General features: G+C 49.5%; 1 protein-coding gene across 6 annotated transcripts in view; it reads left to right on the top strand.

Moving 5' to 3' along the window:
• The window catches only part of LOC144480568 (GRAM domain-containing protein 2A-like), a 77,118-nt gene extending 55,947 nt beyond the window's left edge, over positions 1-21,171 (top strand). For 5 of the 6 annotated variants that reach the window (XM_078200161.1, XM_078200162.1, XM_078200159.1 and 2 more), the window contains 8 exons: positions 3,833-3,936; positions 6,826-6,924; positions 7,946-8,017; positions 12,107-12,166; positions 13,435-13,594; positions 14,844-14,937; positions 18,019-18,126; positions 19,800-21,171. In XM_078200161.1, the coding sequence (XP_078056287.1) occupies positions 3,833-3,936; positions 6,826-6,924; positions 7,946-8,017; positions 12,107-12,166; positions 13,435-13,594; positions 14,844-14,937; positions 18,019-18,126; positions 19,800-19,803 (701 nt within the window). In that variant the 3' untranslated portion in view covers positions 19,804-21,171. Of the gene's footprint in view, positions 1-3,832; positions 3,937-6,825; positions 6,925-7,945; positions 8,018-12,106; positions 12,167-13,434; positions 13,595-14,843; positions 14,938-18,018; positions 18,131-19,799 lie in introns of those variants that run through there. The other variant, XM_078200160.1, reaches the window with a different exon arrangement.
• Positions 21,172-21,777: the final 606 nt, after the last annotated feature.

Genomic DNA, 21,777 nt, shown 5'->3' with positions numbered 1-21,777 from the left:
GGACAGAGCATCAGTCACTGGGACAGAGCGTCAGTCACTGGGACACAGAGCGTCAGTCACTGGGACGCAGAGCGTCAGTCACTGGGACGCAGAGCGTCAGTCACTGGGACGCAGAGCGTCAGTCACTGGGACGCAGAGCGTCAGTCACTGGGACGCAGAGCGTCAGTCACTGGGACGCAGAGCGTCAGTCACTGGGACAGAGCGTCAGTCAGTGGGACGCAGAGCGTCAGTCAGTGGGACGCAGAGCGTCAGTCAGTGGGACGCAGAGCGTCAGTCAGTGGGACGCAGAGCGTCAGTCAGTGGGACGCAGAGCGTCAGTCAGTGGGACGCAGAGCGTCAGTCACTGGGACAGAGCGTCAGTCACTGGGACAGAGCGTCAGTCACTGGGACGCAGAGCGTCAGTCACTGGGACAGAGAGCATCAGTCACTGGGACGCAGAGCGTTAGTCACTGGGACACAGAGCGTCAGTCGCTGGGACAGAGCGTCAGCCACTGGGACACAGAGCGCCAGTCACTGGGACACAGAGCGCCAGTCACTGGGACACAGAGCGCCAGTCACTGGGACACAGAGCGTCAGCCACTGGGACACAGAGCGTCAGCCACTGGGACACAGAGCGTCAGTCACTGGGACACAGAGCGTCAGTCACTGGGACACAGAGCGTCAGTCACTGGTACAGGGCGTCAGTCACTGGGACACAGAGCGTCAGTCACTGGGACACAGAGCGTCAGTCACTGGGACACAGAGCGTCAGTCACTGGGACACAGAGCGTCTGTCACTGGGACACAGAGCGTCAGTCACTGGGACACAGAGCGTCAGTCACTGGGACACAGAGCGTCAGCCACTGGGACACAGAGCGTCAGTCACTGGGACACAGAGCGTCAGTCACTGGGACACAGAGCGTCAGTCACTGGGACACAGAGCGTCAGTCACTGGGACACAGAGCGTCAGTCACTGGGACACAGAGCGTCAGCCACTGGGACACAGAGCGTCTGTCACTGGGACACAGAGCAAAATAAATGTGTTCAAAAGAAATAATGCGCAAACACACATGGCCGGAAATTATTGTTAGCGTATTTAAAATGAATTTTGTCCGATGATTACACTGGAGGCTTCCTTAGAAAAAAGACAATCGGACTCTCCGGGCTTGTCCATGGTGGAACCCGTTGCGAGCGAGAATGGAAAATTTGGCGTTCCAGCCAAAACTCCATTTCAGCGGCACTGGAAACTCCCAGCCGCGGCGAGGACGGAAAATTTCTGCCTCAAACCCTTGGGCTGGTACAGATTAGAAAATGTTTTTTCTGATGTGGTGTTGTTATCAACTCTAATATTACACAAATAAAATGATTCAAGCTGGGTAAAGATGGCCAGGTAGTGATAATGTCACTGGGTTAGTAATCCAGAGAGCCAGTCTAATGCTGTGGGGTCACAGGTTCGAAACCCACCAGGGCAGTTGGTGGGATTCAAATTCAATTAATGAACAGATTTGGAATTTAGTGGTCGCAGTGTGTACAGTCTACAAGATGCACTGCAGCAACTCACTGAGAATCCTTCAACAACATCTTCCAAACCCTGCAGTCTCTACCATCTAGAAGGATAGGAGCAGCAGACACATGGGGAACACCATCATCTACAAGTTCCCCTCCAATCCTCACACCATCCTGACTTGGAAATATATCACTGTTGCTGGGTCAAGATCCCGAAACTCCCTCCCTAACAGCACTGTAGGTGTTCCTGGAAGGATGGAAGGACTTGGACAGGTTAGGAGAGTTAGCAAAGAAACCTGTCCAACTATCGGGTTGGAAATCCCTTCCAGACCCTGCATAACCTTGAAAACGAGTGCGGTTTTGACCAGAGTCACCGTGACACTAATAAATAAACTAAGCTAAACTAAGAAAGTAAGCGTGCAGGTACAGCAGGCAGCAAGCAAGGCGAATGGTATTTTGGGCCTTCATCGCGAGAGGACGTGACTCGCGCTCAATCGCCGCTCTGTGCTCTCGACCCCACATTCCATCAGCGTCCCACCCTCACGCACGCGGGCTCGATCGCTGCGTATCGCACTCTGCTGCGGCACCACTGTTGCAAACGTGTTTGCAACAGTGACACCTGTTCAAATGATTGTCATAAGCCAAACCAAACAGGGAAAAATCCCATTGAAAGTAAATAGAAATTGGGTTGCTAGGAACGCTTGTACTGGGTGACCAGGCATCTGCTGTCCAATATCACCAGCTTGCTGACTCCCACATCGACAATTACACTGATTAGATACAACAAGAACATCTTTAACACACGCTTAGCATCTTGGTACAAACACCACGCAGAGAACAAGATGCCCGAGTGAATCATAGAAGCCCTACAGTGCAGAAAGAGGTCATTCGGCCCATCGAGTCTGCACCGACCACAATCCCACCCAGGCCCTATCCCTGTAACCCCACATATTTACCCCACTAATCCCTCTAACCTACCCATCCCAGGACACTAAGGGTAATTTTGCATGGCCAATGCCCCTAACCCACTCATCCTTGGACTGTGGGAGGAAACCGGAGCACGCAGCGGAAACCCATGCAGGCACGGGGAGAACGTACAAACTCCACCCAGGCAGTGGCCCAAGCCGGGAATTGAACCCGGGTCCCTGGGGCTGTGAGGCAGCAGTGCTAACCACTGTGCCACCGACAGGTTTAATGTATTACTAGTCCGTCACTCAAACCAGCCTCCCATCCATTAACTCCGTCTACACTTCCCACTGCCTCCGGAAAAGCAGCCAGCATAATTAAGGACCCCACGCACCCCGGACATTCTCTCTTCCACCTTCTTCTGATGGGGAAAAAGACACAAAAGTATGAGGTCACAGACCAACCGACTCAAGAACAGTTTCTTCCCTGCTGCCATCAGACTTTTGAATGGACCTAAGTTGATCTTTCTCTACACCCTAGCTATGACTGTAACACTACATTCTGCACTCTCTCCTTTCCTTCTCTATGAACAGTATGCTTTGTCTGTATAGCGAGCAAGAAACAATACTTTTCACTGTATCCCAATACATGTGACAATAAATCAAATCAAATCTAAGTAATTCACCTCAGAAGAGTGTCCATTGCTATCTGGAATCTCCCACTTTTCCCACCACATACAAAGATCCAAAGTAATTTTCCTGATTTAGTAACAATTGTTACTGAATCATATACTTGATTCATTCCTATTGGCCACCAGGGTGCGGGAGTTCAGCTCTTTTGTCCATGTTTTGAACCAAGGCTGTAATGAGGTCAGGAGCTGAGTGACCCTGGCAGAACGCAAACTGGGCGTCACCGAGCAGGTTATTGCTGAGCAGGTGCTGCTTGATAGCACTGTTGATGACCCTTTCCATCACTTATGATCGAGAGTAGACTAACTGGGTGGTAATTGGCCGGGTTGGATTTGTCTAGTTGTATACAGGACATACCTGGGCAATTTCCACATTGCTGGATAGATGCCAGTGTTGTCGCTGTACTGGAAGAGCTTGGTTAGGGGAGCGGCAAGTTTTGGAGCACAAGTCTTCAGAATTATTGCTGGAAAACTGTCAGGGCCCATAGCCTTTGCAGCAGCCAATGCCTTCAGCCGGTGCCACGCGGAGTGAATGGAATTGGTTGAAGACTGGCATCTGCGATGCTGGAGACACTCTGATGTGAAAGGAAGTTACCCAGACACTAATCCTGTGAACTTCTGATGTGAGATGAGAACCGTAGGAACTGTAACTAGGAAAAATGTTCCATAATTCAGCATCATTATGTCTCGCCTCCAAAGAGCAAGAATTGTGTGTTTGATGATTTTCTCCTTTTCCTCTGTTCCTCCCGCACAGTTTACTCCTGTGCTTTCCAGAAGGACATCCTCATCCAGGGCCGTCTCTACATCTCCAGCAACTGGCTCTGTTTCTATGCTAACTTCTTTGGAAAAGACATTAAGGTGCGTGACCGCCAGGAACCACCTTCGGTTCATTCTTATATTTATGGTACCCAACTGGGGAACCCGCGGTGGAGGGGCAACTTGGGCGGGTCTGGAAGAGCCCGCCAGCAGGAAAGGCTGGAGAATTCCACCCACATCCACAGCACAGAGAGAGGCCATTCAGCCCATCAAATCCATGCGAGCTCGCCATTGAACAACCCATGTGTTCCATCATTCCATCCCACAGGTGCCCATCCAATTTCCTTTCCAAATGGTTCACTCTCTCCACATCCACCTCCCTCGCTGGTGGTTGGGTTCCTGGTCATTGCCACACACCGCATTGAAAGGTTCTTCCGGACCCACCCCCACCACCTCCCCCTGCTCCATCATTCCCTGTACCTCCTGCCCAAACTCTTAAATCAGTCACCCGTGTCTTTGTACTGTCAGCTTCTCTGTGTCTAGAGTCATAGAGGTTTACAGCATGGAAACAGGCCCTTCGGCCTAACTTGTCCATGCCGCCCAGTTTTTACCACTAAGCTACTACCAATTGCCCGCATTTGGCCCACATCCCTCTGTACCCATCTTACCCATGGAACTGTCCAAACACTTTTTAAAAGACAAAATTGTACCCATCTCTACTACTGCCTCTGGCAGCTCGTTCCAGACACTCACCACCCTCTGTGTGAAAAAATTGCCCTTCTGGACCCTTTTGTATCTCTCCCCTCACACCTTAAACCTATGCCCTCTAGTTCTAGATTCCCCTACCTTTGGGAAAAGATATCGACTATCTAGCTGATCTATGCCTCTCATTATTTTATAGACCTCTGTAAGATCACCCCTCAGCCTCCTACGCTCCAGAGAAAAAAGTCCCAGTCTATCCAGCCTCTCCTTATAACTCAAACCATCAAGTCCCGGTCGCATCCTCATAAATCTTTTCTGCACTCTTTCTAGTTTAATAATATCCTTTCTATAATAGGGTGACCAGAACCGTACACAGTATTCCAAGTGTGGCCTTACCAATGTCTTGTACAACTTCAACAAGACGTCCCAACTCCTGTATTCAATGTTCTGACCAATGAAACCAAGAATGCCGAATGCCTTCTTCACCACCAACATCTACCTCGTACATTTCTATCAACTCTCCCTCTTGCACCAACCTCCCCCCTGCACCACCCCCTGCCTCACCCCCTCCCCCCCGCCTCACCCCCCTCCCCGCTGTCTCACCCCCCTCCCCCCGCCTCACCCCCCTCCCCCCGCCTCACCCCCCTCCCCCCCACCCCACCCTAGGAAAACAACCTCAACTTCTCCGACCTCACCATGGAACCAAAATCCCTCATCCCCGGAACAGTTCTGGAAAATTCCACTCCACACCCTCTCAGGTACTCTCACACCGGGTTTTCCATAGTTCCTGCAGCAGAGATGGCCTGCCATTGGCCGGTGTCAGAAGCTTAGAATAGAATCATAGAATCTCTACAGTGTAGAAAAGGCCACTCAGCCCATCGAGTCTGCACCAGCTCTCTGACAGAGTAACTTAACCAGGCCATCTCCCACGCCCTATCCCCACAACCCCACGCATTTACCCCGTTAATCAAACTAACCAACACATCTTGGGACACTAAGGGGCAATTTATCATGGCCAATCAACCTGACCCACACATCTTTGGAGTGTGGGAGGAAACTGGAGCTCCCGGAGGAAACACACGCAGACACGAGGAGAATGTGCAGCCTCCACACAGACAGTGACCCAAGGTCGGGGTCGAACCTGGTTCCCTGGAGCCGGGAGGCAGCAGTGCTAACCACTGTGCCACTGTGCTGCCCCTTCCAGTCCCGCACCCTCCGCTGGGGAGTGTACCATGGTGGGTCACCATTGTTGGGATTGGAAGATCCCGCCAACGGGAAGGGCTGGAAACCTTTGGCCAACCTTCCTAGAGTGTGGTGACAAGAACTGGATGCCTGACCAGAGCTTTCTTAAGGTTCAACTCAACTTTGCAGAACTCAGTAGCTTTGTTTATGAAACCGAAATTCCCGTATCCTTCAATAACCCACACTCAGAAATTCCTCCCATTCGCTCTGCTTCACTGAATCCTAAGAGCTAATCACATTGGATGAAAATTCCCAACAGGATCATCGTAAGAGGATAAACAATTAAGAGAAATTATTAATTTTAACAACATTGATCTCATGTTACAGATTAATCTGTTAGTTGAAATGTCTGGAGAATGGACGGAGAATGGGGTGGCAAAGTGGTTAGCACCGCTGCCTCACAGCGCCAGGGACCCGGATTCAATTCCCGGCTTGGGTCACTGTCTGTGTGGAGTTTGCACATTCTCCCTGTGTCTGCGTGGGTCTCCTCCGGGTGCCCCGGTTTCCTCCCACACTCCAAAGATGTGCGGGTTAGGTTGATTGGCCATGCTACATTAACCCTTGTGACAGGGGATTAGCAGTGTAAATATGTGGGATTACGGGAATAAGGCCTGGGTGGGATTGTGGTGGGTGCAGACTTGATGGGCCGAATGGCCTCCTTCTCCACTGTAGGGATTCTATAAGTGGAGATGGACATGGCCACCCCAGGGTGGGATTTTACCATCCTGCCAGCGGGGGGCAGCAGTGCAGGCAGGATGAGAAAATTTGGCCTATCGTCAATTGACTCTGCAGATTTTCCTGTCCCGCCCGATGACAGCCGCTGGCGGGACTGGAAAACCCCGGCCAGTATTTTGTCGGCCACCCGCCCATCTTTATTCAGTTGTGTTGGTTTTGATAGATCTGAAGATGTTGTATACTGGACAGCAGAAGCTGTTGTCACTTGTTGTCCTGGCTCCTGTTTCATTTCACCCCCTCCCTAGCAGTTCCTGAGACGGACACGAGAAATGGCAGAAGGTTCCTAATAGTCGGCGCTTCCAAATCTTTCAGGTGACGGTGGCGGTTACGTCGGTCGTGCTGGTGAAGAAGCATCGGACGGGCGGCCTACTCCCCAATGGCCTCGTCATCCGCACGAGCTCTAATGAGAAGGTGAGGCTGGCACGTGGCTCCTGGCCCACCCCTCGGCCTGGATTCCAGCCCAGTGCCCACAGGAGCCCTCTGAGCGAGAGAGAGGCTTTGGGATCCAGTTCAGAAAAGGCAGATCCCTAAAGCCTGGGACCCACAGGGAAGGGTGCGGGTCACTGAAATTCCTCCGACTCTACGCCTCTGCACTGCTGGAAGTCTACCCTGAAAGGGTTGGCACGGTGGCACAGCGGTTAGCACTGCTGCCTCACGGCGCCAGGGTTCGATTCCGGCCTCGGGTCAGTGTGTGGAGCTTGCATGTTCTCCCCGTGTCTGCGTGGGTTTCCCTCCGGGTGCTCCCGTTTCCCCCCCACAATCCAAAGATGTGCGGGTTAGGTGGATTGGTCACGCTAAACTGACTCTCGAGGGGACTAGCTGGGGTAAATATGTGGAGTTATGGGAATAGGGCCTGGGTGGGATTGTGGTCGGTGCAGACTCGATGGGCCAAATGGCCTCCTTCTGCACTAAAGGGATTCTCTGTCTTTAGAGTGTGGGAGGAAACCAGAGCACCCGGAGAAAAACCGATTTGATGGAAAGAGTTTCTTAAAATGGTGGGTTGGCCGTGGGAAACTGTCCCTTAGTGTCCGGGGCTGCGTAGGTTAGGGGGATTGGCCATGGTAAATGCATGGGGTTACAGGGATAGGGCAGAGGGGAGGTGCCTGGGTGGGATGTCCTTTCAGAGTTGGTGCAGACTCGATGGGCCGAATGGCCACTTTCTGCACCATCGGGATTCTGTGATTTTACACCAGCGGTCGTGACTCCAGCCTCAGAGGCTCTAAAACTCTGGACTTTCCTTCTTAAAACCTCTTTGACCAAACACATGGTCACCTGAACTCCTATCCCCCCGATGTGCCTTGTTGTTGAATGATGTTCCTGGATAATGAACCGCACTGGGAAGGTTCACAGCCGATGTAACTGGAATGGATATCGCTGTTTTGATTTGTGCTCCACCTGAACGAAACTCTCCTGTGTTTATTTTTTGCTGCAGTACATCTTTGTATCTTTTATCTCGAGAGACAGTGTCTATGACGTGTTGAAGCAAGTCTGCTCGCATTTACAGGTAGGACAGTGGTTTTCTGCCTCGCTCCCATTGCTGGTTTGCTGCTTGCTATCACAGAGTGACTGACCAGTGAATCTTAGCGCTGAACCAAGGAGACAAAGCTCGAGAAATCTTCCATCAGATCTCCTTCGGTCTTTGCTCTCTGCCTGTCAGTCCATTACCATTGTCCAGTTAGCTTGTTCCATTCACTGGGCTCCTGACATTGACTGGAGGTCTTATCTGAGTGTGTGCGAGCATCATTCAGAGGGGTCTTGTGGCACAGTGGGCAGCGTTTCTGTCCCTGAACCAGGAGCTCCAGGTTTGCCCCCTTGCAAGCAGGACTTGCGGGCGGCACAATGGCACAGTGGTTAGCACTGCTGCCTCGCAGCGCCAGGGTCCCGGGTTCGATTCCCGGCTCGGGTCACTGTCTGTGCGGAGTCTGCATGTTCTCCTCGTGTCTGCGTGGGTTTCCTCCGGGTGCTCCGGTTTCCTCCCACAGTCTAAAGACATGTTGGTTAGGGTACATTGGCCGTGCTAAATTGTCCCTCAATGTACCCGAACAGGCGCCGGAGTGTGGCAACTATTGGATTTTCACAATAACTTCATTGCAGTGTTAATGTAAGCCTACTTGTGACACTAATAAACTTTACTTTATGACTAAGATGGTGCGTTCATAAATTATTTTGAATTTTCTTTTATTGCTGTCACAAGTAGGCTTACGTTAACACTGCAATGAAGCTACTGTGAAAATCCCCTAGTCATCACTCTCTGGCGCCTGTTCGGGTTACACTGAGGGAGAATTTAACACGGCCAACGCACCCTAACCAGCACGTCTTTCGGACTGTAGGAGGAAACCGGAGCACCCGGAGGAAACCCACGCAGACACGGGGAGAACGTGCAGACTCCGCACAGACAGTGACCCAAGCCAGGATTCGAACCCGGGTCCCTGGCACTGTGAGGCAGCAGTGCTAACCATTGTGCCACCGTGCTGCCCAACAAGTTTGAGTATCTGCAGATGCTGGAATCTGAAACAAAAACATAAAAATGCTGGAAAATCTCAGCAGGCCTGACAGCACCAATGGAGAGAGAGAGAGTCGGGCAGTATTCTCTCTCCACAGGCACTATTCTCGCTCCAACAGATGCTGCCAGACCTGCTGAGATTTTCCAGCATTTTTCCAAAGTTTGATTATCAGCCTGCAAATGCTTCCAGCTCCCGCCAATGCCGGGTGGGAGGAGCGGGAGAGATTTCTGATCAGCCACGGTATGGAAAGAGATTGGAGCCTTTACCATAGGAACAGGAGAAGGCCATTCAGCCCATCGAACCTGCTCCACCATTTAATACAGCCATGGCTGATTGGACACTTCAATGCCTTTTACACCCACTTTCACCACAAACCTATCAATCTGTATCTTAAACACACTCAATGTCTGAGCTTCCACAGCCCTCTGGGATAAAGAAGTCCAAAGATTCACAACACTCTTGCGGAAAGAAATTTCTCCTCATCTCTGTCCAAAGTGGCATCCCTTTTATTTTGAAATTGTGCCCCTGGTTCTAGATTCCCCAGCCCAAGGGAAACCCTCTTTAAATATTTTGTGGGTTTCAATGAGATCACCTCGCATTAGAACAAAGAACAAAGAACAATACAGCACAGGAACAGGCCCTTCGGCCCTCCAAGCCCGCGCCGCTCCCCGGTCCAGGATTGAATCCTGAATCCAGGATCCCCGCCCAATTTTCCAGCCTATCTACATACCAATATCCTATCTACCGAGCTGTCCCTCACAGCTACGATGCTTTGTTCATCACAACCTATTAACTCACCCCCACCCCCCCATTCCAGACCATGTGATCTCCAGGGAGAGGCATTCTTCCAAACTCTAGAGAATACAGGCCCAATTTGCCCAGTCTCCCCGTGTCTGCGTGGGTTTCCTCCGGGTGCTCCGGTTTCCTCCCACAGTCCAAAGATGTGCGGGTTAGGTTGATTGGCCATGCTAAAAATTGCCCCTTAGTGTCCTGAGATGTGTAGGTTAGAGGGATTAATGGGTGGATATGGGGGTAGGGCCTGGGTGGGATTGTGGTCGGTGCAGACTCGATGGGCCGAATGGCCTCTTTCTGTACTGTAGGGATTCTATGAGTCTCTCTTCGTAAGACAGTCCCGCCATCCCCGGACCTAGTCTGGTGAACTTTTGTTGCTCTCCTTCATGGCAATAAAACCCTTTCTGAGGTAAGGGGACCAAAACTGCCCTCAGTGCTCCCGGTGTGGCCTAACCAAGCTCCTCTACGTCACTATGAATAGCTCTAGACTGCAACGTGAATGTAAAAGTGTCCACTTAGGACAGAGATGAGGAGAAATTTATTTTCGCAAGAGTGTTGTGAATCTTTGGACTTCTCTATCCCAGAGGGCTGTGGAAGCTCAGACAGTGAGTGTGTTTAAGATACAGATTGATAGGTTTGTGGTGATATGGGTATAAAAGGCATTGAAGTGTCCAATCAGCTATGACTGTATTAAATGGTGGAGCAGGTTCGATGGGCTGAATGGCCTTCTCCTATTCGTACGGTAAAGGCTCCAATCTCTTTCCATCACATGGCTGATCAGAAATATCTCCCACTCCGTATCCATTGCAACTCGGACTCCCAGTCAACTGTAACACTGCTGCCTCTCAGCGCCAGGGACCCGAGTTCGATTCCTGGCTTGAGTCACTGTCTGTGCAGAGTCTGCACGTTCTCCCCGTGTCTGCGTGGGTTTCCTCCGGGTGCTCCAGTTTCCTCCCACAGTCCGAAAGACGTGCTGGTTAGGGTGCATTGGCCGTGTTAAATTCTCCCTCAGTGTACCCGAACAGGCGCCGGAGTGTGGCGACTAGGGGATTTTCACAGTAACTTCATTGCAGTGTTAACGTAAGCCTACTAATAAATAAACTTTACTTTAACTTTTTATCAAAGCTGTGTCTTTTCCGATCCTGCCATGGTGGCTGTGGTAAGCCAGCCAAACTTGTGACACTAATAAGTAATCATAATTTTAAGAGAAACATTTGAGAATAGTGACATCTACAGGCCTATTCCTACATTACAGTCCAGCAATTGAGTCTTAAAATCAGACAGATGTTAGAAGAAAGAAGGGATGAAATTTTCCCCCTCTCGCCCACCAGTGGAACCTCATGCAAAGGTCCATTTACCTCAGGCGGGATTTTCCAATTTTGGGGGAAGCACGGCCGGAAAATTGAGCCCACAGACTTTTAAGTTAATTTTTTAAGTTCATTTATTAGTGTCACAAGTAGGCTTACATTAACACTGCAATGAAGTTATTGTGAAAATCCCCTAGTCGCCACACTCCGGCACCTGTTTGGGTACACTGAGGGAGAATTTAGCACGGCCAACCAGCACGTCTTTCAGACTGTGGGAGGAAACCGGAGCACCCGGAGGAAACCCACTCAGACATGGGGAGAATGTGCAGACTCTGCACAGACAGTGACCCAAGCCGGGAATCGAACCCGGGTCCCTGGCGCTGTGAGGCAGCAGTGCTAACCACTGTGCTACCGTGCGTTTATATCACACTTTTCACAATCACTGGACTTCTCGATGCCACCTACAGCCAGTGAAGTCCTTTTGAAGTGTCGTCGCTGTTGTAATGTAGGAAACACAGCAAGCTAATTTGTGCACAGCAAGATCCCACCTACAGCAATGTGATAAAGACTGGATCGTTGTGATGTTGATAAATGTATTGGCCGGGACACCCGGGGAGAATTTCTCAGTTAATCTTTAAAATAGTGGCAATGGGACCTGCCCCATCCCCATGAGGTCGGGGGGGGGGTCTCGGTTTTATCTGACAGATGTTACCTCACTCAGTGCTGCACTGAAACTTGGTGCTTATCCCTAGAACGCGCCCTGAACCCTGAACGTTTTGACTGAGTTACAGCTAACGTTCCACTTTCGGATTGTTTGATGCGCTCAACCTGATCTTAAAAAAGCAAACGCAAGAAATTCTGTGAAGTGTAAGTTCGTGTCGTAAAGTTGTCAAAGTTTCAATCCTGAGCTTTCAGCCAGAGGCGGAGCCCAGTGGTTAGTGTGAAAACTCTTTTCTCTTGGGTTTACTGTGCCATTTCGTGTCCCTTCAGGACAGCAAGAAGAGTTTGAGTGTGAGCCCATCCCCAGATACATGCGATTCCATACCCTTGGTAAGTTGCTTTCCATTGGTTCAAGATTATCTCCATCCTCAACTAACGTTCCCCTTCTATCCCCAAGGAACCATCAAGGTGGATATTGGTGCTGATTCAACAGCAACAACATCCTTCCTGCAGTGCTCAATAGCTTGTCGATTATGTGAGTCCGTTTACTAGTGACGCTCACTGTGCTTGTTTGGTTAATCCTGGGTGTGGACTCAGAGTAAAGTCAGCAAAGCTGTAGAAAGAGCAGTGACGCAGGCGAGTGAGTGGGCTGCATGAGTGACCCTCCTTCATCTCAGTGGGTCGCAAGGCTGAAACCGGGCTTGTTCACTAACCGTGTCCCCATGAATAAGATTAAATACATTTAATACACCGAATGTTTCATAATTGTAGAAAATGCTTCATCATTTATTAATAGTCATCAACTTCAAGTGGTAAAAGCAAGGGGAATATTGACACTTTGGACACAGAGGGAGCGCACGGCTCTCACAGTCAGTGTTGTGAGCAATCAGCACCCACCTCACTTCACTCACCCTCGCTTTATGTGCGAATCACTTCAGTCACACCGGTAGGAAAAAAACTACACGGGGGAAATCAGTGGAATGTGGCAACCCCGCGCATGGGCAACGGTCAACAAAATGTCTGGTGGGGGCCGCGCTCAGAACCCAGATGGGCCGCATGTGGCCCCCAGGCTGTAGGTTACCCTCCGCTGAGCTAAAAGCATGGAGTAGACATTTCATATATGTGAATAAAATCTGTCACGCATATAGATAGTGTCATCTCTGCATAGCTCCCAGTCAGAAAAATATGCGACACGGTGGCACAGTGGTTAGCACTGCTGTCTCACAGCGCCAGGGGCCCAGGTTCGATTCCCGGCTTGGGTCACTGTCTGTGTGGAGTCTGCACGTTCTCTGCGTGGGTTTCCTCCGGGTGCTCCGGTTTCCTCCCACACTCCAAAGATGTGCGGGTTAGGTGGATTGGTCGTGCTAAATTGCCTCTTAGTGTCAGGGGGACCTAGCTAGGGTAAATGCATGGGGTTATGGGGATAGGGCCTGAGTGGGATTGTGGTCGGTGCAGACTCGATGGGCCGAATGGCCTCCTTCTGCACTGGAGGATTCTATGAAGATAGAGGATAACATTTTCCCTTTGGGCACCTTGTGTTGTCTGGTTGTCGGCAGCGAGTGATGGGATGTTATTTGACCCCTCCACCCCCCAACCCCACATCTCCCCCCTGACAGAGTTTGTGGTTAAGTGGCATTGATTTCTCTCTCGTCTCTCAGATAAATTATAGGTTACACATGGACTGGAAGAGGAAATTAGCCAATGGCTCCTCGTCCTCACTGCCAGAAACAGAGTATCAGTCCCTACTGGGGAACTCCACCAGCAGCTTAAGTTCTCCAGAGGCCGAGAGCTCCAGTTACTGCAGTCAGACCTTTCGAGGTGAGTGACCACGTGGGTTACGGTGCATCCGTGCGCTTGTACCAACACGTGAGTGTGGTCGAGTGTGGAATGGATGTGTGTTTAAAATATGTGCATAAGGAGTTTAATGTTTATAAAGTCCCCATACAACTTTGAACTTTAATAGTTGTAAATATATTGATGATAGAACCAAACTGTAAATTGCATATATGAACATAGGAATTAGGAGCAGAAGTAGACAAATTCAACCCTTCGAGCCTTTCCTTATTCATTCATGGGACACGGGCGTCGCTGGCTGGCCAGCATTTATTGCCCATCGCTAGTTGCCCTTGTCCAGATGGCATTTGAGAGTCACACACATTGCTGTGGCTCTGGAGTCACATGTAGGCCAGACCGGGTAAGCACGGCAGATTTCCTTCCCTCAAGGGCATTAGTGAACCAGATGGGTTTTTCCAACAATCGGCAATGGTTTCATGGTCATCAGTAGATTCTTAATTCCAGATGTTTTTTATTGAATTCAAATTCCACCATCTGCTGTGGTGGGATTCGAACCCAGATCCCCAGAACATTAACTGAGTTTCCAGATTAATAGTCTAGCGATAATACCGCGAGGCCATCACCTCCCCCTGAGGGGGAGCCTGCTCTGCCATTCAATCAGATCATGGCTGATCTCTCCCTAGCCTCAGATCCTCCTCCCCACCTGTTCCCCTTATCCCTTTATCCTGTTTTTTAAAGTCAGAAATATATCCATCTCCTGCTTGAAACCATTTAATGATTCAGATTCCACCGCGCTATGGGGCAGTGAGTTCCACAAATTCACCCCCCTCTGCGAGAAGTAGTTCCTCCTCATCTCAGTTTTAAATCTACCGCCTCTCAACCTTTACCTGTGACCTCTTGTTCGAGATTGCCCCACAAGAGGAAACTTTTGGTCAACATTTACTTTATCAATCCCTTTTTAAAAATTTCCTGTACCTCGATCAGATCTCCCCTCATCCTTCTAAACTCCCAGTATAAGCCCCAACTGTTTAATCACGATTATAACTATATTTTATGTTAATGTTTGTTAATGTTTGTGAAGTACGTTGGCAATAAGTGGAGAATAATTTCAACAAATCCAATTGCAGACCGATCCCAGAAGATGACAATAATGTCGAGGTCCCGAGGTTTGATCTGTCGTGTGTTAAAATTAAAGTATATAAACCTGGCCCATCGCTGCCTCTCACTCACCAATCAAACCGGTATTTATTACCTCTTTATTTCTTTTCTTTAGAGAGAGTGGTGAAGAAGGAGAAAATAATTGAACTGGATTCTGTTGAGAGGATTGGCAAGGTGGAATATGGGATTCTCAGGATATTAATTGTGATGTGAGTATTGGAGGGTGTTCCGGGTGTTACTGACACCTCTATATTTATTGTGGTCGAGTATTTAGTGGAGATGACAAGGGTCTCAGATGCCGCCGGTGTGCCAACAAGGACCAGAGCCGTTGATATAAGTGCCAATCAGGCACTTAATCGGGAGAATCTTGTTGTAAGATGTTGTGTGTAGTTTGATAGCTGTCTTGTATAGTTTAACAGTAAGTGTTAATTAATTATAGATGATGTGGAGATGAAGTCCAACAGGTTTATTTGGTATCATGAGCTTTCGGAGCACTGTTTTCCTGGAGAAGGAGCAGCACTCTGAAAGCTCGTGATACCAAATAAACTTGTTGGACTTTAACCTGGCGTTGTGAGACTTCTTGTTAATTATAGAATCCCTACAGTGCAGAAGAGGTCATTTGGCAGATCAAGTCTGTACCAACTTTCTGGCAGAGTATCTCACCCAGGCTCTATCCCTGTAACCCCACACATTTCCCATGACTAATCCATCTAACCTACACATCCTTGGGCTGTGGGAGGAAACCGGAGCACCCGGAGGAAACCCACACAGACACGGGGAGAATGTGCAGACTCCACACAGTGACCCAAACCGGGAATCGAACCCGGGTCCCCGGCGCTGTGAGGCAACAGTGCTAACCACTGTGCCACCGTGCTGCCCTGATCTTGTACTTACTTGTAATTACATACATACAGATATACAGAGCTGCCTCCATGCTTGCCTCTACACATGTCTCTGTCCTGTACAACACTGCCCTCTAGACTTGGGTCATGTGTTTCTTTGGGTCATATTGTGGACGGTTCTGTTCCCAGTCCCACCTTAACCCTTTCTGTGCCGGACCTTCCTCAGGATTGAGGGGGCACAGGGAGCTCACCATGTGGGAAGCATATAAAGGAAACACTGTCAGGGTTGCTTGCGGACTTCTGGAAGGATCCTTAGTTGTCAGGCACTTAGAATCATAGAATCCCTACAGTGCAGAAGGAGGCCATTCAGCCCATCGAGCCTGCACCGACTACAGTCCCACCCAGGCCCTATCCCCCTAGCCCCATGCATTTAGTCTAGCTAGTCCCCATTGACACTAAGAGGCAATTTATCTTGGCCAATCCATCTAACCCGCACATCTTTCGGACTGTGAGAGGAAACCGGAGCACCCGGAGGAAACTCACGCAGACGCGGGGCGGACGTGCAGACTCCGCGCAGACAGTGACCCGAGGCCGGGATTCGAACCCGGGTCCCTGGCGCTGTGGCTCCCCAAGGGCTGTCAGCCAACCAGAGGCTGGCAGCTGTGCCTTGCTCGAGAGCACCACTTGAGGTTAGTAGTGGCAGCTGCTGGTACTGCACCCACTTGAGGCCCAGGATTGCCGAGGGACCCAGGCTACAGGTGAGTCACGGTGGGATGGGAGTCGTGGGGTGGCGATGGGGGGGAAGGGGGGGGTGCAAGTACCAGTAATAGCAAGGGCACATGGGTGGCTCTCAGTGGGCTCCCCCACTCCCTGACACCGAGTCCCTCGATCAGGAATTTAGGCAAAGATCAGAACCACCAATCCCCTGTTTTCTGGACAGCGGAGTGGCTGGTAATGTTCCGGTTGTGACCATTCACCTCTGGATCCATCCTTTCTTCCTTTACTTGTCCTGGCACCAACCCTTTTCTCTTGTTCCATTATCCCCATCATCATCGATTCCCCCCTCTCCCCTGCCCCTTACCCGACTGTAATGACTTCAGTCCGGCCATTGAGATTGGCCTATTGGAAGATGAACTCCCTGATTAAGGAGTCAATTGATGGGCCAATCAGGGAGTCTTAGCCTTGTACTTAACCAGGAGTGTCAGTTCCTCTGGCGCCCCTGGAGATAGACAGCTGACTGATAGCACTCTGTGTACTGCTGTTAGAATTTATAAGTAAAGGGGTTTGGTGAAGGGACTTCTGTCACCGCAGACTTATTACATCTACCTCTGTGTTTGCTAAAAATCTGTTCCATCTCTTTATTCCCCAGGGCCGATGACGGCCTTTGACCTGAAACGTTAACTCTTTCTCTCTCTCTCTACAGACGCTATCCAACCTGCTGAGTTTTTCCAGCATTTCCTCTTTCTATTTCAAATTTCCAGCACTTGTGGTATTTTGCTCCAAATAGGGTCTGTTAGGCAGCATTACCAGGACTGAGGCACACTCCCGGCAACTGGATATCACAGGTGGCGTCACAGGTGGAGAAGGTGGTGAAGAAGGCATATGGCATGCTTGCCTTTATAGGACGGGGCATAGAGTATAAAAGTTGGGGTCTGATGTTGCAGTTGTATAGAACGTTGGTTCGGCCGCATTTGGAATACTGCGTCCAGTTCTGGTCGCCACACTACCAGAAGGACGTGGAGGCTTTGGAGAGAGTACAGAGGAGGTTTACCAGGATGTTGCCTGGTATGGAGGGGCTTAGTTATGAGGAGAGATTGGGTAAACTGGGGTTGTTCTCCCCGGAAAGACGGAGGATGAGGGGATTCTTAATAGAGGTGTATAAAATTATGAAAGGCATAGATAGGGTGAACGGTGGGAAGCTTTTCCCCAGGTCGGTGGTGACGTTCATGAGGGGTCATAGGTTCAAGGTGAAGGGGGGGAGGTTTAACACAGATATCAGAAGGACGTATTTTACCCAGAGGGTGGTGGGGGCCTGGAATGCGCTGCCGGGCAAGGTGGTGGAGGCGGACACACTGGGAACGTTTAAGACTTATCTAGACAGCCATATGAACGGAGTGGGAATGGAGGGATACAAAAGAATGGTCTAGTTTGGACCAGGGAGCGGCACGGGCTTGGAGGGCCGAAGGGCCTGTTCCTGTGCTGTATTGTTCTTTGTTCTTTGTATATTTAGATTTTAAGATTTGAACAGCCACGAACAATGTGCCCAGTGTTTCGCTGAGATGCTTAAAAGTTTACCCCTTTGTAAATTTCCTGAGGTTTATCCAGGCTGAGAAACTGTCTAAAGAGGGAAGTTATTTACATGCTGCTGTGTGGAATGTCGGGTTAGATGTTTATTTGTGTTGTTTCAATTCTGTGCATCCCTCAATCAGAGAATGTTTGTTTTTCCAGAGTTATTATTCTGCTGGCGTCCTCGATCTACATGACGTTCCGAGTTTACTCCCTGGAACAGCAGCTGGGACTCCTGGATGCAGCTTCCCAATCCCTAGCCCACAAGAGGTGAGCTCAGTGCCTGATATCTGATCCAGAGAAAAATACCGGTACCCGCATCCCATAATCATCGACACATGGCTCTGCTGCCATTCCCATTCTTGAACAATGGGAAATGGATCCTGTGTCACTCCCATGTTAATATACAAGAAAAGCAATGGACCTAATACCAATTCCTGAAGGAACTGAATCCCTCTCCCCAATCCTATCATCACTATTCTCCCCTGTCCTTAGCCAATAATATACCAATGTTACCACCATCCCTTTAACATAGTTACATGGAGCAGGAGGAGGCCATTTGGCCCTTCGAGCCTGTTCCGCCATTCCTTATGATCATGGCTGATCATCCAACTCAATAGCCTGATCCCACCTTGCCTCTATATCCTTTGATCCCCTTCGTCCCAAGTGCTAAATCTAACTCCTTCTTCAAAACATACAATGTTTTGGCCTCAACTGCTTTCTGTGGTAGCGAATTCCACAGACTGACCACTCACTGGGTGAAGAAATTTCTCCTCATCTCTGTGCCTCGGGACACCAATGTCTGCCCTCTGACGCACTGTTAATCCGGGTCTCGGTGAATTCAGACCTCCCACAGGGTGATCCCTTCGCAGTGAGAGGGGGATTGGTACGATTTGCTTCATAATCCAAAATATGTGACAAGTTCCGGATGCTGATGGTCACCAGCTTTGTGTCACTGATGGTCAGTGTCTCTGAAGGGGCAGCGGTGGTGTAGTGCTATCGTCTGGACCAATAATCCAGCACATCTTTCAGACTGTGGGAGGAAACCCACACAGACACGGGGAGAACGTGCAAACTCCACACAGACAGTGACACAAGGCCGGGAATCGAACCCGGGCCCCTGGCACTGTGAGGCAACAATGCTAACCACTGTGCCACCGTGCCGTCCCCTGGGCGTGCTGGTTAGGGTGCATTGGCCATGCTAAATTCTCCCTCAGTGCACCCAAACAGTGCTGGAGTGTGACGACCAGGGGATTTTCACAGTAACTTCATTGCGGTGTTAATGTAAGCCTACGTAAAATTTAAAATTAAAGTTTGTTTATTAGTGTCACCAGTAGGCTTACATTAACACTGCAATGAAGTCACAGTGAAAATCCCCTAGTTGCCACATTTGTGACACTAATCAATAAACATAAACTTTAACTTCCACATGGGTAGACATTGGAGTAGTGGTATTGTCACTGGGCTAGTAATCCAGAGATCCAGAGTTCGAATCCCACCATGGTAGGTGGTGATATTTGAATTCAATAATAATCTGGAATTGAAAATCTAACGATGACCATGAAACCATTGTCGATTGTCGGATAAACCCATCTGGTTGACTAATGTCCTTTAGGGAAGGAAATCTGCTGTCCTTACCTGGTCTGGCCTACATGTGACTCCAGAGCCACAGCAATGTGGTTGACCCTTAACTGCCCTCACGGACGGGCAATAAATGCTGGCCCAGCCAGCGATGCCCACATCCCATGAACGAATATAACAAAACATTGAAGTTTAGGATTTGGGTGTTTGATTTTACATAATTGTTCACATACTCTGCTAATCGATCATTCAATTATTAAAATAAATGATATATATATGTCAAATCATTTGCCACAATGGACCTTTTGAATGACGTTGGCCCACTATCTTGTCTAACACTTCCACATCTTGCTGTGTTCCAGGTAAAGTACTTCCTTGAGGGTTCATTGAAATTGTTTGCTTGCAGTTGGCTGTGGGGTTGACCAGGTGCAAACCGCAGCAACACTGAGGCTCCAAGATCTCTCTCTCTCAGCTTCCCTGGATGGGCGGGGGGCTGGAAACCATCACCAACTTCCTGCCTGCTGTTAGTGAAGAGACCAAACCTCAGAGCTTCCGCTGCATTATGTGACGTTACTTCGCCTGCAACAGTAAACCTTCAAGTCGCTGCAGCAATTACGCTCGCTGAACGTCCCGATTTTATTGAGACTGAATATCTGAAAACCTTATTCTGAACTGCAGTCCATTCAAAAGATTCAAAGCATTTCCGAGCGTACCTCTGCGATCCTGTTTCCAAACGCAGCGATTGAGCTGAGGATCTGACGACACGTGGAGCCCGGAGCTTTATCTGTTCTTAAGTCTATTTGAAATTGCAAAGCAGTGTTGTGAACGCTTGAATCGGCCGCTGATAATGAAGACATCTCTGGTCCCACTCTCTGGGGATACTGGGGATGGGGTTGAGTGGTAGAAACATTGACTCGACCTGATAGGAGACAGCCTTTCGACCTAGACCTCAATATCGCCCTGGTCTGAACTTTATAAGGCTGGATTCCAGTCACTGATCTCATTGTTCCTGGACCCTGCACACATTCACACCAACTGACTTACAATCGTCAGATCAAATTTGATCATCATGAGTGCCAATTGAATACTATTGCAGACTCCAATTTTTGGGAAACTTTTATGACTGTTCCCATTAGAAAAAAAGATGCATCTTTGGATTTTGATACACTTCCAGGGATGAACAAGAGAAACCCTCAATGCCCTCGACAGTACCCATTGGTTAAATTGGCATGGGCCCCTGTCCTGAGCAGGATGGCAGCGCCACGGGGAAAGAAAGACATTTGGTGGAGAGTGTGAGAGCATCAAGAAAGCTCAGAGTGCCATCTCCGGGATGGCATCGCTGGAGGGCATCGAGTGGGAGTGGAGAGGAACATTGGGGAGATAGGAAGTTGGCATGTCAAGGTGATTGTCCACCGGGCATGATGGGTAGAGTTGAATGGTCGGATGGTGAATGCCAAGGCGGTGGGATTGAGGAAACTGGACTTTGTGACTGCACCGTTCATTGTGCAAGGTTGATGTTACACATTTCTGACGATCAGATGTTATCGGCACGATACAGGTGGGGGTGTGGGCGGAGGGCTATAAGCTGGGCTCATTATTTGGGCTCTTTGAGCACTGACACTCAACATAGAGATGGCCAAATTTGATCATCATGAGTGCTTTGCCTGTTTTGTTTTTGTAATTTTTCAACAAGGTTGGTGTAATCAAATGCAATAAAGGTGAGATTTATTTGTTTGTGTGGTTTTCCTCATTTTATTCACGCCAATTCTTCTCCATGGGACTGTGTTAATTTTGGAATGGGGTAAGGGGGTTTCCCCATGGCGAGTTCTGAAAGAAATGATATCCGGAGGGGTTCATCTCCTTCTGCCTCTCCTTGCCCCTCCATCTACTTCCAAAGTTCCAGCAACTCTGAAGGGATTATGTCGGACGGTGTTACATTGGGAATCCTGTCAGAAGAGCCACTGGTTAACCTGCGTGGGTTTCCTCCGAGTGCTCCGGTTTCCTCCCACAGTCCGAGAGACGTGCTGGTTAGGGTGCATTGGCCGTGCTAAATTCTCCCTCAGTGTACCCGAACAGGCACCGGAGTGTGGTGACGAGGGGATTTTCACAGTAACTTCATTGCAGTGTTAATGTAAGCCAACTTGTGACACTACGAAATAAACTTTAAAGTAAGCACCAACCTTGGGTACCCAAGGAAGACACAGTAAGAAGTTTAACAACACCAGGTTAAAGTCCAACAGGTTTATTTGGTAGCAAAAGCCACACAAGCTTTCGGAGCTGCAAGCCCTTCGGAAGGGGCTTGCAGCTCCGAAAGCTTGTGTGGCTTTTGCTACCAAATAA

The sequence above is a fragment of the Mustelus asterias genome, chromosome 29, assembly GCF_964213995.1.
Source record: "Mustelus asterias chromosome 29, sMusAst1.hap1.1, whole genome shotgun sequence".
In the NCBI taxonomy this organism is placed as follows: Eukaryota; Metazoa; Chordata; class Chondrichthyes; order Carcharhiniformes; family Triakidae; genus Mustelus; species Mustelus asterias.
The sequence above is the reverse complement of the archived record's forward strand: the minus strand, read 5'-3'. Positions and strand labels throughout refer to the sequence as shown.